General features: G+C 63.5%; 5 protein-coding genes across 5 annotated transcripts; all 5 read right to left on the bottom strand.

Annotated features, from left to right (window-relative positions):
• Positions 1–282: 282 nt before the first annotated feature.
• LSCM1_03293 (uncharacterized protein) lies at positions 283–957 on the bottom strand (the record flags this gene model as incomplete). Its single annotated transcript, XM_067320839.1, has 1 exon — positions 283–957. The coding sequence occupies one exon, from the start codon at positions 955–957 to the stop codon at positions 283–285; it is 675 nt and encodes a 224-aa protein (XP_067177449.1).
• A 1,029-nt stretch (positions 958–1,986) lies between these two features.
• On the bottom strand, positions 1,987–2,418 carry LSCM1_03292 (uncharacterized protein; the record flags this gene model as incomplete). Its single annotated transcript, XM_067320838.1, has 1 exon — positions 1,987–2,418. One exon carries the CDS (start codon positions 2,416–2,418, stop codon positions 1,987–1,989), a length of 432 nt encoding a protein of 143 aa, XP_067177448.1.
• Positions 2,419–3,556: 1,138 nt separating this feature from the next.
• LSCM1_03291 (uncharacterized protein) lies at positions 3,557–3,988 on the bottom strand (the record flags this gene model as incomplete). Its single annotated transcript, XM_067320837.1, has 1 exon — positions 3,557–3,988. One exon carries the CDS (start codon positions 3,986–3,988, stop codon positions 3,557–3,559), a length of 432 nt encoding a protein of 143 aa, XP_067177447.1.
• Positions 3,989–4,839: 851 nt separating this feature from the next.
• LSCM1_03290 (uncharacterized protein) lies at positions 4,840–7,872 on the bottom strand (the record flags this gene model as incomplete). The annotated part of the gene is made up of 1 exon (XM_067320836.1): positions 4,840–7,872. The coding sequence occupies one exon, from the start codon at positions 7,870–7,872 to the stop codon at positions 4,840–4,842; it is 3,033 nt and encodes a 1,010-aa protein (XP_067177446.1).
• A 1,477-nt stretch (positions 7,873–9,349) lies between these two features.
• On the bottom strand, positions 9,350–14,038 carry LSCM1_03289 (uncharacterized protein; the record flags this gene model as incomplete). Its single annotated transcript, XM_067320835.1, has 1 exon — positions 9,350–14,038. The coding sequence occupies one exon, from the start codon at positions 14,036–14,038 to the stop codon at positions 9,350–9,352; it is 4,689 nt and encodes a 1,562-aa protein (XP_067177445.1).
• Between the last annotated feature and the right edge of the window lie 758 nt (positions 14,039–14,796).

Raw genomic sequence — 14,796 nt, 5'->3', positions numbered from 1 at the left:
TTCCGTCGCTTCTAAATCGTCTCTCTTCAGACGTGTGCTCTGCGTAAAGTCCAGACGGGATAGCAACGCACGGTGTGGTCAGGTACGCGGAGAAAAAAGACCGACTTGCTGCAGAGCCTCACCAATGCGCGTGCATTTCTGAGGCGTGCGGCTTCACAATCTTCTCGCGCGCGCGCCTCGCCGCGCGCAGGACGGGAGATACCGCCCTCCCTCGCACACATACATAGGGTGTGCATGCCGTGCACCCGCTTTCGGCATCTCCCAGCACCTTCGTGCGTGAAGCTACGCCCAAACAGACATAGACAGGAGATAGTCGATGAGCACCTGCGGATGCTGCACTCGCATCACTTCGATGGGCAGCGTTGTGATAAGGGTCTTGTCGTACTGCACACGTACGTAGAGTGAGGCGGTCGGCTCCGGCTCTGATGCGCCGCATGAAGCTGCTGTTGGGGAGCTTCTTTCCACAGCATTGGTAACGGTGGTGCGCGTCTCCGCCTCGTGGTGGACAGCAGCGCTCGATGCGACCGTCACCGGGGGGTCACCCGACAGTGCAGGCGCATACAAGTCGTCAGCATCTGGTCCCTCCCGCTTCCCATCAGCCCCACGAGGCGGCTTCGACGGTGCGGTGTAGGTCCGCGATAGAGCAGAAGCATCTCCGTCGTCGACACAGTCTTCACGTGGGTGCTTACGAGATTCCGCAGGCGGCGTTGGCGACGACGTCGAGCGTTTCTTAGGCGTCGTGCCTGCGGTAATCGCGCGCGGTGGCATCTTGGAGCACAGCAGTGCCACAACCCTCACTGAGCCTGTCCGACTCGCGGAGCTCGCAGGGGAGGTGCTTGGGGTGTGCCGGGCATCTGTGGCCACCGAGCAGCCGACCCTGGGTGTGTGGTGCGCGTACGCTGTAGCCGGGAAGACACGGGTGTAGCGGCGGAAGCAGTGCAGCTGCTCGTCGTGCATGACCTAAGAGAAATGCAGGAAAGGTACACAAAACTGTTCCAGCAAAGAGTGAGTGCGCCGAGTGAGAGACAGCAGCAGAGATGGATTAGCGCACTTTCCCCCGGGAACACAATGCGAATGTGTGTGCGGGGGGGTCTATGAGCTCTGAGCGAGGAGCGTGCCGGCAAGTACGGATGCCCGTATGCGATTTACGCCCTGTCACAGTGAAAAGCAAGGGGAAAGAGAGCACCTGCTTGGAGGTGTGAGCGAAGGAAACACGCGCGCGTAATAGGAGAGAGGGAGACACCTGTGCGTAGCGCTCAAGTGAATGTGCATGTACCTGCAGACAAGAGTTAAGCCGATAAAACAAAGACGAGAACCGTGCAGACGCACACTATCGGCGCCTGGGCGAGGGAGCGTTGGCAAGCGGGGCACGTGCAATGCATGCAGTCTGTCTAGAGGGCGCGTCTGCATTTCGCCGCCGTGAACTTTTCGGCAGCCACGAATGCGCAGCGCCGCCAGCCACGCGCACACGTGCATGAGCGCTGCAGGCATTGACGCACGCCCGAACGCCGTCGCACTGCTCAACCACTCCCTAGGCCCCCCGGGCCCGCTACTTTCTCTTCCCTGCGACCCCCGCCACCAAGCGACTGACGAGCTGAGACCGTTGCGCGTCCCCGCGTTGGCGGCTGTGCGTGCCATCTTTTGTTTGGGTGAGACGTTTGACGTCTGTGTGAAATCGAAAAAAGGCAAAAAAACTTTCATTGAAACGACGAAAGGAAGGGTTGGACCGAATCGAACAGCTCGGGTGCACCGGGTGGGGGAGGTGGGGCAGGGGTGGAGGTGGGCGGCCGCGTGCGCCGGGTCTACTCGCAGATGCCCTCGCGCCTCCGCGCCGCGTGGGTGCCCCCCCCCAGGGGCATTGCACCAAATGGGTAACGAACAGAAAACGTGACCCCCTACGCAGCGCGCACGGACACCTTCGCTAAGATGCCCAGCTGCCTGAAGCGTACGCACACAGGCGCACACGCGCGCATGCCGCTGTGGCACTTACTTGGTGCTCTTCTGCTGGTGGCGGCGCGGCGCCGGCTTCACCTTCACCACGGCGGCGTCGGCGCGCTTCACGCGGCGCGGTACGCCGATCTCGAGGCGCTGCAGCATCTGCATCGTCCTCTTGTCCACGCTCACGCCGCCCTGGATCACCTTGTCCACGTCGGACGTCGCGGGTGCGTGGTCCATGCGGCGCTCGCGCTCCTCCTCCTGTAGCTTCAGCGAGATACCGCGCACGGGGCCGCGCGCCAGGCGCTTCATGATGTGCGTCGCATACCCAGCAATCTTGTTCTTCAGCTTCTTGGACCGCGCAATCGTCACGTCCATGATGACGCGTTTGTTCTGGTAGAAGTCGAAGTTCAGCTTCGAGTAATACTTCTCCACCACCTGGCGCGAGGCGCGCTTGACGGTCTTGGTGCGGATCTTGCCCATGGTTCCTTGCGTGAGCTTCTTTCGACTCGTGCCAGCGTGTGTGAATGCGTCGGGGCGTGTGCGACCCGTTCATGGAGGAATGCAGAAGAGGAGAGAGGGGGGAGAAAGAACGGAAGGCCATGTGGTCCGACAAGTGTGAGAAAAAGATTGCATGAGAAGAGAACACGATAGGCAAAGGAAGGTGCCTGCCAGCGATGAGCGTCGTGGACGCGGCAGCACGGCCCCCTCCTCCAGAGCGTGCTCTGTTTCAGAGTAGGGGTGCATACGCACCATCACAGCACCATCCTCGTATCCGTCATTGCCCTGGGAAAGAGAGAGACCATCACACACCTCCACGGGCAGCGCCTCCGCCTGTGGCGACCTCCCCTGCGTGCAGGGCGGAGAGCGGAAGGCATCTAACGCTGTAACAGCAGAGGTGATGCCTTCCCTCCCCCGCCTGATCGCCCTTCGGCGACACCAAGGACAGAGAGCCAGGTCAAAGTGAAGCCGAGGAGCGCATGTGGGATCCGGACGGCGGGGCATACCGCAATGAGCGCGCAGGTCAGTGCGCTGCCACAGCCGGTTGTGTACAAGTGCGCGTGTTCGCTTTTTCAACGCAAGGAGAGGTCGCGCTCTCCTCCTCCGTGGCAGTCGCGATAACGGTCATCCAGCATCCTCGGTTCAGTCGGCGAGGGGAGGTGGAGGCGGATGCGGACGGTGGCGCGCTGACTTGCCAGAGATGAGCGAAGAGGGGAAAAGTGCGAAACGTAAATCACAAAATAAAACAAAAATCAGAAGCGAAGCGAAGGTGTCCGGAGAAGGGGCGGGCGCCGTCGATCGCACAAGTCGGTGAACTGTGCGGTTGGGCTGCTTTTTGCTCTCTCTCACTGCCCCGTGTGCATGCGCTAAATACTCCGGGCGGAGAGGGGGAAGGAGCGCGCTAACGCACACTAGCACAGGGAGACGACAGCATGCACGACGCAGCGGGTTGCGGATCTCTCTGGTGCTGACGTAGCGCGCTCCACTCGGATAATCAGAGCACCCCCTCCCTCTCGCACTGCAGCCACCATTGCATCAGCGCACGGACACCTTCGCTAAGATGCCCAGCTGCCTGAAGCGTACGCACACAGGCGCACACGCGCGCATGCCGCTGTGGCACTTACTTGGTGCTCTTCTGCTGGTGGCGGCGCGGCGCCGGCTTCACCTTCACCACGGCGGCGTCGGCGCGCTTCACGCGGCGCGGTACGCCGATCTCGAGGCGCTGCAGCATCTGCATCGTCCTCTTGTCCACGCTCACGCCGCCCTGGATCACCTTGTCCACGTCGGACGTCGCGGGTGCGTGGTCCATGCGGCGCTCGCGCTCCTCCTCCTGTAGCTTCAGCGAGATACCGCGCACGGGGCCGCGCGCCAGGCGCTTCATGATGTGCGTCGCATACCCAGCAATCTTGTTCTTCAGCTTCTTGGACCGCGCAATCGTCACGTCCATGATGACGCGTTTGTTCTGGTAGAAGTCGAAGTTCAGCTTCGAGTAATACTTCTCCACCACCTGGCGCGAGGCGCGCTTGACGGTCTTGGTGCGGATCTTGCCCATGGTTCCTTGCGTGAGCTTCTTTCGACTCGTGCCAGCGTGTGTGAATGCGTCGGGGCGTGTGCGACCCGTTCATGGAGGAATGCAGAAGAGGAGAGAGGGGGGAGAAAGAACGGAAGGCCATGTGGTCCGACAAGTGTGAGAAAAAGATTGCATGAGAAGAGAACACGATAGGCAAAGGAAGGTGCCTGCCAGCGATGAGCGTCGTGGACGCGGCAGCACGGCCCCCTCCTCCAGAGCGTGCTCTGTTTCAGAGTAGGGGTGCATACGCACCATCACAGCACCATCCTCGTATCCGTCATTGCCCTGGGGAAGACCGCTGCAGACGGCCGCGCCCGTGTCCACGGGTGTCGACTTCCGTCCAGGCGAGCAGTGCTGCGCGAAAGGACGAGTGGAGTGCTCGCCATGAGCCTCCTCCCTCGTACTGCTGCGTATCGACGGCTCATCGTCTCTACCCCTTGGGGGGAGGGGGAAGAGAGGGAAGACTACCGAGAGGTGCCGAGGACGCCGAAGGCGAGGAAGGGAAAAAAAAACAGTGGGCGCAAGGTAGGTGAACAGGAAAAAGGGGGAGGAGACCGTAAGCAAAAATTCGCAGGATGGCGGTGTGCACAGTTCGCGGGAGGGGCGTGAAGGATGGGAAGAGGTGCGTGTCTATGTGCGCCACCCCGCTTCGCCGCCCCCCTCTCCTTCCCCATCCGTGATTCGCCAGCTTCTCCCATGCGGTAGAGGGCGGTTCCGCCGGAGAGCTCGAAGATACCATACGTGTTGTCACTGCAGCCCAGTCTAGTCTCCCAGCCCACGATCCAGCTGGCCACACCCGAGGCTTCTGGCGCCAGCTCCCGCGCTGTACTCCTTCACATGTACCACGTCTGGTAGGAGCCGTAGAAGAGGTCGATGATGTGGCAGCCGGAAAAGTCCTTCGTAGCAGTGAGAGGCGCCGGCACCGGCGCGCGTGGTGTCGCGGCAGCGGGTGCACCCTTCATCTTGCTCTCCTCGTGGTCGCCATCGTCCGTTCCTGCCTTGTGGATCGAGTGCAGAGGATGACAGACCGATCCGCCGCTTCGGCGCCGCGCCTCCGTCGACGTCGGGACCGACAACGGCGACGGGGAGCTACCTCTCCGCCCCAGCGGAGCCTCTTGCGGCTGCTCGGCTGGGACAGAAGCAGTGTCTGCTGGTGGACCTGGGTGGCGCCGGCGGCGGCGCTGCTGATGCGGGTGACACTTGCGCCGGCGGCCGCACTCGAACAAGCTCGGAAGCAGCCGCAGCCGCTGTGCCTTCGCTGGAATCGCGCCGGACCAGTGCGACTCCCAGAACAGGAGGCTGCTCTGTGCCTCTTGGGCGCACTCGGTGATGCGGCCCTCCGCCTCCACCACGTTTAATACCGCGCGCCGAATGTCTTCAAGCAGATAGTGTGACGGTAAAACATACATGGCCACCTCGGCGCGCATCTCATGAAGGCGGCACAGCAGCGCAGGCACCTGGCGCTCCTGTGGGAGCTTGCTGTGCTTCACCAGTCTCTGCACCTGGGGGTGAAAGAGGTGCGTAGGGTGCTTGTGTGCCGGTGTTGGGCAAGGATGGTCCAAGACCTCCGCCGTTAGCAGCTGCTCCACCACTTCGTTCGAGAGCATGCCGCGCGCACGGTGCAGGTCGGCTCCTTCCCTCAGGCACCGCGCGCACTGGCAAGGCACCCCGTGATGGTAGACGAACCACTTCTGCCGATTTTTCCACGGCCAATGCTGCGGAAAGCGGTCGTCGATAGTCATTGTCAGCTCCTCACCCTTGCAGATGAAGCGGGCCGTGAGGATGCCGGGCAGGGTGTCGGACCAGACGCAGTTTGGCTCGCACGAGTGCCGGAGAAGGAGTCGCTCAGCGTAGAGGGCGCTACAGCGGCTCTCAGCCTGATCGACGGCGATGAGACGCACCATGAAGAAGATTGCGAGGAGGTGGTCCGCGAGAGATGACTCCTCCTCGGCCGCAGCAGCTGTTGCGCAAGAGGCGGCCACGGCTGCATCGGTGTGGTCGTCGCGCCGCTGGCAGCCGCACCGTTTTTTCTCCTCATCGTCCTGGGGCACCGAAGCCGACGATGGGGTGTCAGTTGCCGCCGCCGGTGTTGCCGCTGCATACTTCACCGTGTTCACCCACTCCGCAAGAGTGCCGGCAATCTCAGCAGGCAGCGCATGTCGGAGGCGCCGCTGCACCCCGCGCCGCACCTGTGCCCGCACCTCTGCTGCGCCAGGTGCGTTGCTTTGTAGGCCGCTGTACACCGTAATGCAAAGCGGCAGAATGCGGCGATGCAGGTCAAGTGCGTTCCAGCCGCCGCCAGGGAGAACGTCGCCGACGGGCAGCGGAGTCTCGGGATCGGCGGATGACGGCATCGCGGCCAGCGCCGCCACGCGCCGCTGCAGCGCGAGACGAAGTGCGCACTCGTGCCGGTCATGGCGGTCTCCGTAAACCGCCGCGCACGCCGCACTGCAGTACACGACACCGTTGCACGCCTGGCAGCCGATTGGCCGGGCACCAGAGAAGTTCAGCAGGTTCACCTCCCGACCACAGGCGTTGCATATGAGAAGCAGCGGCGATTCCGTAGCGGGCAGACCACCCATCGAGAATCTAGCGCCGCCGCCGATATGCGCAATCGGTGACGATAAGGCGGCCGGTGTCAAGGTGTTCTCTGTACCAGTGAGGCTAGCGAGGTCGACGTGCCGCGGTCCCAGGTCTCGAGTAGAGGCCTGCACCGCCAGTGGCGCCTCTGCCGGCGGCACCCCAGCATCAGCTACGGCGGCAAGGCCCGCAGGCAGTATGTGCTGGCCGACAGCAAACGGTTGGGGCGCGCGAGCGAGGGTCAGGCCGCGAGGAATCCCACCCCTCTCGGCGTGACACACCCACACCCGTGTGCGCTGCAGGGACAGGAAGTACTCCAAAGGCGGTGTCACTGCGGCGTGGCTGCCACTGCTGGCGCTGCCAACGGCGCTGCTGTTGTGGGCTGTAGTGGGGTACATGCCCGCAGCATCGCTACCAGCGGCAAGCAACGTCGAGTCAGCCGCCGCGCTCTCCTCCTCGGCCGCCGCTTGCCCGCGCGCGATGCGCTGGCCCTCCTGGATCGCCTCCAAGATCACCTCCGCCTCTGACTCGGGAAGCTCCTCGGCGCGGCGGCCCTCAGATGCAATACCAGCAAGCACGGCGTCGCTCGCGTCGGCAGCACCCAAGACACGAATGGAATGACGCTCGATGTGCACCGGTGCCGTATCCAGCAGTGGCGGCACATCACAGACACTTTCCTCCAGAACGCTGAGCTGATCCATGACCCCGTCGCCATACTCACGCTCTAAAGAGAGACCGGCAGAGAGCAGCTGCTCGCTCACCCACCGCACCGCCGTCTCCACGTAAGGGCCCAGGGATACCTGCAGCGCCCCTTCCGAGAGGAGAATAGCGCGGCACAGGTACTTGTGGGCGTCGTCGGCCGTGCACACAACACCGCCCAGCTTCACCAAGTACCGCCGCGCATCACGGCGTACCTCCTCGCCCGACCGCGGCGGCATCCTCGGGCTGTTCTGCGCGTCCATCCTCCGCTGCTCCGCCTCCTGCTCCAGCAGCCGGCTCACAATGGACATCCCTATCGCGGCGTACGCCTTGGGGATGATTGGGTAAATCGCGAGCAGCTCTCGGGCCGCCTCGACGCACGCATGCCAGTTACCCGTAGCGTGGTGGCAGACGCACACATTGCCGGCAATTTGAACGAACTCGTCTACGGCCGGCTTGGTGAAGATCTGATCCGTCAGAAAAACGTCCACCGCCTGGTGGAAAGTGTGCGCGGCCTCGTGTAAACGCCCTGCCTCGAAGAGCCCGTTGCCCTCGAGGTGCAGCGCACGTACAGTCTCGCTCGCCATGGAAACTTCGCGCTTCTTACAACGCACCAAGCACAAGAGGATGCCTATCGGGCAAAGAGAACGCAGTGACAGCCCGCAGGGGGGAGACGGAGAGGAAGAGAGGCCGGCAGCCCAGCACGCACACACACACGCCAGTCTAAGGACCTGAGAAAGACTCGGAGAGTAGAGATCCGAAAGGACAAGGTGAGAGGCAATGGTGGTTGTGGTTGGTGGAGAGTTTCATCGAAGCGGCACGGGAGGGGTGAGGGAGGGAGGGAGTCGAGCAGACACACAGAGCAAGACATGGGGATGGCGTGTACTCATGATGCCGCCGAGAAGAAGGCAAGAGGAGCCCCCAAAGGAGGGGCAGTGGGTGCCACAGCCTTTTTTCCCCTTCAGCGCGTCCGCATCGCTGCCATACAGCGCGAGACGTGCTCCGCACTTTCTGCCACCACCATCCCTCCGGCCCACTCACACGGGCCGGTGCAACGCAGCGGTGGACACCACACTCGCTACACCGGCGCACGGCCCCCGCATCAAGAGCCATCCCCCGCCCGCCGCCCCCCACACACACAGGCCCCGCAGGTCGCCCCACAGGCGCCGCCTCGCGCAGCCCCCCCTCCAGCGTCGCGCAGGCACCCCACACCAGCAGACCGTCAGGGTCGGGCAAGACACGCACGAGTCGCGCGGACGCATCTCACCCATCACGCACGCGGCACAAGCGTCTTCACGGTCGCAGGCCGCTCCGACGCAGCGCCGCCCAGGCTCTGGCCGCCGACATGCGCAGGGGGATGCATCGTCCTGGCTGTGCCCAGCACACACGAGACAGCGGGAGCAACTGGAAGCCTGGGATGCCCACCGCGGAGCGGGTGTGCCCCTCCCCCTTTCCCCCTCCCCTAACCGGTGACAGGCGGGGAGGGGAAGGGGGGAGCGCAGAGAGAAAGAGAAAGGTTGGGGAAGACGCCAAAGAGGAAGAGAGACGCGCACAGATGATGACGACGCCTCTGTGCCCACGCACTCTGGGGGGAACGATGGCGACGTGTGTGCATGTGTGGGCGGGCGCCCAAAAACGGCACGGTGGAAGAGAGCGAAATACGCCGGCGAAAGAAAAGGACGAGAGAAAAAGAGGGCGAATGCGCAACGCCGGCAGACTTCACGAGAGGGGGAGCGACACAGCGGCTCTGAACCGGTTGTCGGGCGTCCTGCTGAGGAGAGAGGAGTGGTGAGAAAGAGAGGGGGGCGGTGCTGAGGTCTACGCACGTGTATGGGAGGGGAATCAGATGGGTCAACGCCGCGGCAAATTCTGTCTGTGTGTTGCCCCACGACAAGCCAAGCGCTGAGGGCCCACGCAGGACGGGTGGCAATCACAGACACACAGTCACGCACGCACAGACACGAGTAGACCCATGCCCTGCGCCACACCCTCACTACTGCCCGCCTCGCTCTGTCCTCCATGCGGGACTCTCTCTCCCTATGCCCTACGTTGCAGAGGCTGTGTCTACGAGAGCTCCTGCGCCGAGAGCAGCTCCTCACTCTGAAGGGCACGATACACAGTTTCGGCGACCTTGCGTGGCAAGGGGCGGCTAGCGTCCCGCAGCAGACAATCGCGCAATACGTCTCGCACCTGATGTCGATGCTCTGCCGGTCGCTGGCGCAGAACCTCCAGCGCAGCAGCGGCGCCAATGGAAGTCAGCGTCTCGAAAGACTCTCGTCGCACGTCAAAGCTGTCGTCGTTCATACCCAGCACGACGCTGCGCAGAGCTTTTGCGCCGCAGGCTCGGAGTCCAAAGGCAGCGGCGGCGCGACCGCCGACGGAGCTGCCCTGAAGCAGCAGCTCGCATGCGTACAGCTCCCCATGGCGACCACCGTAACGGCAGAGGTACAGGCAAAGCGCCTTGAGGACGTTGTTGGGAAGCAGCGCCGCCTCCGCCACAGACGTGAGGACAGTGAAGCAGGAATTAGGCTCCTCCTCCTGGTAGCAGGAGGCGGCCTCCTGCGTCGGTTGAGCTGTGTCAAGAGAAAGGGCAGCGAACATTGGCGCATCAGTGTTGTTGGTCGGAGAAGTCGCCGTTGTGTAGTAGCGATGCACAACCTCTGCCAGCGCCCGCACACACAGCAGCACCGTGTCCTCCTCCAAGGCACCCTGCGTCGCGATCAGTCTGCCAAGCGCCTGGATGAACTCATCCAGAAGAGCGCTCGCCTCAGAGGATTCGCGCTCGCTCACCTGAGCACACGTCTCGTGCACGTCAACCTCGGCGAGCTGGAAGGCGCTCCAGTGGTGCACTTGCGGAGGCTGCTGAGGGTCCTGGAGCAACTGCAGCAGTGCACGCACACCACCCGGCCCCTGCTGCGTAAGACACCACACAACCGTGGCAGACTGCAGCGGCAGTGGCCGCATGGCAGCTGCAGACGGCGACGCGCTTGAGCCGCTTTCCCCTGTTATCAAAGGGGCGTGGAGCCCCAGGCGGGTGAGGAGTACGTCAATGATCGACGATGGGTCGGCTGTCAACGGGCCAATGCGGGCAAGCCCCACACACGCCGCGTGCCGCACCCGCCACAGCGGCGAGTGCAGCAGCTCCTTGAAGACAGGAACAAGGGCCGCGACACAGCTGTCGACGCAAGAGCACGAAGCGAGGGGGTTCACACACACAGTGCCAGCAGCGAGGGCCGCTGAGACGGCAACAGCCTCGTCCGCATCCACCTCTTCGGCGCGACCATAGGGGCCACAGTCGGTTGGAAAAGGGCTGCTGCAAGCCGCCTGGACGAGAGGCCGCCGCATCGTCATTGTCTGTCGCAGCTGTAGTGTGCGTGCCAGCCTTATAAAAAAGTCCGTGACGGGCTGCACCACATGCACGCGAGCCTCCGGCGGCAGCGTGCTTAGTGACAAGAGCACCTGCTCCTGCACCAGCGCGGCCGCAGGGCGCGCCAAGAGGGCGTGCACCAACGCCGATTCCAGCGCGAATAGTGTGTCCTTTTCGCCTGCAAAGTGATGTAGGGAGTACGGGAGAAGGGGTAATCGCAGAAGCCCCGGCAGAGCCGCGGGCTTGCTGCCCGTATCACTGCTGCCGGTATGGGCTCGTTCACGTGAGGCGATGCTAGCGGCGTCGTCAGCCAGTACTCGATGCAGGTCGCGGCGCATCTGGGATACGACGGGGCAGTAGCGGGTCTGTACGGCCGGGATCAGGACAGCGCTCAGCAGCCGCGCGCTGAGCGCGTCATTGAGCAGCGCCATGACGTGCGGGTGCGCGTGCGTCGAATGAAACTGGTCGGAGCACAGGTGCGCCATGAGCTTGCATCGTGCGACCTCCGCGTCTACCATCACGTGGGTGTGCCGATACGGCGGCGGTGACTGGAGGTAAAGAAGGTGCGGCCTCGTCGGCACTGCTGTGGTTGAAGTATGAGAGAGGAAAGGGTTGCGGCTCCAAAGCGGTTGCAGCTCCTCCATCATCGGTGTCGCCGAGGTCGAAGCAGCGTCCGTGGCAGCAAAGCTGCCCGGCACCAGCTGGAAGAGCTCAGCTGCGCCTTCGCCTCCTACAAGGTGGCACATCGCCCCAGTTGGGATGCACACGACGCTGGTGTGGCCGGCAAGCTCGAAGCTATATGTACTGAGCGCATAGGCGGCTGCAGCCAGAACGTGCGGTCCCTCCTCCTGCCCCTGCAGGGTGCGAATGAGAGCCTGCAGTCCGTCAGCGCCGCCCGCGGTGCGTATCGCAAGTCCGACAAGGCGCACATCGCACACAGACGTTGGTGAAGACGGAGGCAGCCACAGAAGGAGCTGCAGGAGGGTGGAGAGGAGCGTGAAAGCGGCGCCGCCGAGGCCGATGATGGCACACAGCACGCTGTTGTTCGCCGCAGCATCCCCTTCTCTGACGCTCTCCGCCTCCACCTGCTCCGTGCATGAAAGTGCGTTCGCAGCAACGACGCTGCGGCGGCCACGTGAATATGGAAGGCTGGAGCTCGTCCTCTCTGCCGAGCGGGTCGCCATCATGGACTCGAGGCGCGTGCGCAGCCAAGGCACCACAATGCACTCGAGTGCGCTGGGCTTGTTCAGAAGCAGATCCATGGCGAGGCAGTCTACAACCACTGACTCGGTTACCTCCTTCAAATGCGCGTCTCCGCAGCCAGCCTCATGCTCCGCCTGCGTAGTGGCAGTCCAAGCGTCGCCCATGGCGGTCAACTCTTTGAGCAGCTGATGTGAACTGGCAGCGTTGATGCGCGTAAGGTAGTCGAGGAAAGGGACCGCTTTCGTGTACGCAGCAGGGAACAGCGGCATGGGGTCACACCGCCCGCCGCCTGTGACGCTCTGCCCTCTCGCGTCGCCTTGTGGCCGCCTGTTTGTGTTACGGCGCTGGGGGCCATCATCGGCCGCGGCCCTCTGCGCCGGCCTCTCCTCGTCGGCATCAAAGAGGCCACGCAGGGGCGCGGGCCCGACTCCGCGAGGGCCTGCACCTCGGCCGGCATCCCCTTCGTCAACCCTGTCTGCTGAGAGACTGTTGAGGTTGAAAACGCCACAGTCGTCATCGCCACCAGTGCAGCCGCTCCTATCGGCCCCGGCCTCCTCCCTGCCACAACGCACGAGAGCTTCAGGGAGAGAGAGTGCGACGTCGGCTCCATTGCGCGGCGACGGCATCTCGCGCTGTGATAAACGGCCATCCGGGCTTGAGCAGCTGCCTTCCTCTTCCTGCTGCCCTTTCGGTGCCGCTGCCGGCCACAGCGCGCGTGCGGACGGCAGCGGCAGCGCGCTGTGGCCGGCAGCGGTGTAAAAAGACGGCAGGTCACCGGATGGCGGAGGGCAGGAGAGACGGAACAGGGGCGCCACTGCGGTAGTGGCAGTCGCTTCTCGCTGGCGCGGCTGCCCAACAGAACGTGATACGGAATGCAACGCGTCCAAGAGACGCCCCGCGCTGGAAGTCACTGAGAGCTCTTTGGTGGATGCGGAAGCGGCGGCGCCACTGCCGCGGCAGTGCGGCTTGCCGCACTCGTCGTTGCTTGATGCGGGCAGCTGCCAAAGCGGGTGTTGCCCATCATCCGCAATCGCAGCGAGAGAGGTGACGTTTGTGGACTCAGCATCCCCATCAGGCATCGCCGTCAGAGTAGAGTTGCTCAGCGACGAGGGCGTGGCGGTAGCATCCGGAGACGCGCACGGTTTGGCAGCAGCGCCGAAACCATGCGCAGAGTCCGCTGTCCCCCCAGCACCGCGACGGGCACCATGAGCGGTGCGCGGGCGTGTGATGCACGCAGCATCGTCTTCGTCAGCAGCAGAAACCGCAGGCTGAACCGAAGGCGGTTGGCCGACGTGTCCACCCTGTTGTGTTCTCCCCACCAGCGCAGGGGACGCAGCGACAGCAGCAACAGCGCCCACGCTTGCGAGCACTGCGCCCATGTCATCTTTGTCAAAGTATACCTCCAGCGTGGAAGACGCCTGCGCAGCAGCCACGTGCGCCGCTTCGCTCGTGGACAAGGACGGCAGAACAACCGGTGACGGCACTCCCACGCGTGCCGGCGGCGAGCGGCGAGCTGGCCGCTCTCCTGCCACCACCTCCGTGTTGTAGCGGTGGCGAGAGAAGGCGGGATGCGATGGGGACGATGAGTGCAGCGAAGTGGAGCCACTGCTGTGAATGGGCGGCGGCGGCGCATGGTAGTCGTAGGCGCCGGTGAGTGTGTACTCGTCAGAGAGAGCAGAGCGGCGAGGCTGGGCTTCAGTGCGGGCGCTGGCAGCTGGGGCGTGGTGGCCCTCCCCCGCCGCTGCCGGCTGCGGTGGATCTCTCTGGTGGGGTCTGTCATGCCTAAGCGAGTCATGGCTGAGATGCGAGTGCACGGGAGCGTACACGTGCGGGTGCTCTGAGAAGCAGAAGCGGTGGGGCGCGGCCCCGAAAAGGGGAGACGACATCTGCGCTGCTCCTACCCTTATTGAATGCTCTGAGAAAGCGTCCTCACTACTGGTGCGCTGCCCTCTCCTCTCTGGAGGCGTCGATGGTTGGGATGCCTGCAGGCGTACGCGGCGCACGGTCGACTCACATCGCGATTGGAGCGGCGGCCGCACCGCCTTGCTGTCCCCTCGGTCTCCGCTTTCCTCGCAGGTGCAGATGCCATCGGTAGTGGGTAGCGGGTTCGTGATGCTCTCGGCACGCAATACATCAAGCTGGCGCAGCACCGCGTATGCACGTGAAAGGCCGGCGGTCGACATGACTCGAAGGCGGCCAGTGTGAAATCCGTGATGAGCCCTGCGTGTATAAGCGCCACTGCGAGAAGCAGTTGCTCTAGTAGTATCCCCCTCCCCCACTAGCAGCAGTAACAGCAGCACCTGCAACCGCTTCGTGGGATATCAACGACCATGTCAAGGATGCACGCGTATATATATATATATATATACATATATATATGTCTCTAATGTGCGCGATACCGCTGATCTCGTAGCTCAGACGGGTGGCGCTTTGCAGATGCACCTGAAGGCAGCGGTATGGGCAGGCCGCACAGCTGGCGGGAGTCGGACGCGATGGCGGGGAAAGCAGCGAGGTGGAAAGCGGGGAGAGGGCCTGTGGGTCGAGTCCAGCGCCTGTGTGGCAAGAAAAGGTGTACCCTCGGTTAGCCTCTCGGTGCGCTCAGGCAGAAGAACATGAGGAACACGCGATGAGTAAAGCGGCGGGAGAAGGGGAGGCACCGTGTATGGACGAGAGAGTAGGAAAGGGTGCACCTGCCACAATGATACCAGTTTGCGGTGCGCACTACGCAGTCCCTACCCGAGGAGCGCTCTGCAGGTATGCCCGCAGCCGAGGGGCGATGGCCAGCAGCCAGGGCGGAGGCGATGAAAGGCGCTGCTGCACATGCGCAAGGGGGGAGGCAATGTGAGAGGAGCGATGTAGCAGTGCATAGAGCCCCGCGGGCACACAGACAGAGACGTCGCTGCACCATTGCCTTCCCGCATCACTTCACTCTCTCCCTTTA

This window comes from Leishmania martiniquensis, chromosome 28 (genome assembly GCF_017916325.1).
Source record: "Leishmania martiniquensis isolate LSCM1 chromosome 28, whole genome shotgun sequence".
Lineage (NCBI taxonomy): Eukaryota > Euglenozoa > Kinetoplastea > Trypanosomatida > Trypanosomatidae > Leishmania > Leishmania martiniquensis.
Note: the sequence above shows the minus strand (reverse complement) of the source record. Positions and strands in the feature narration are given on the sequence as shown.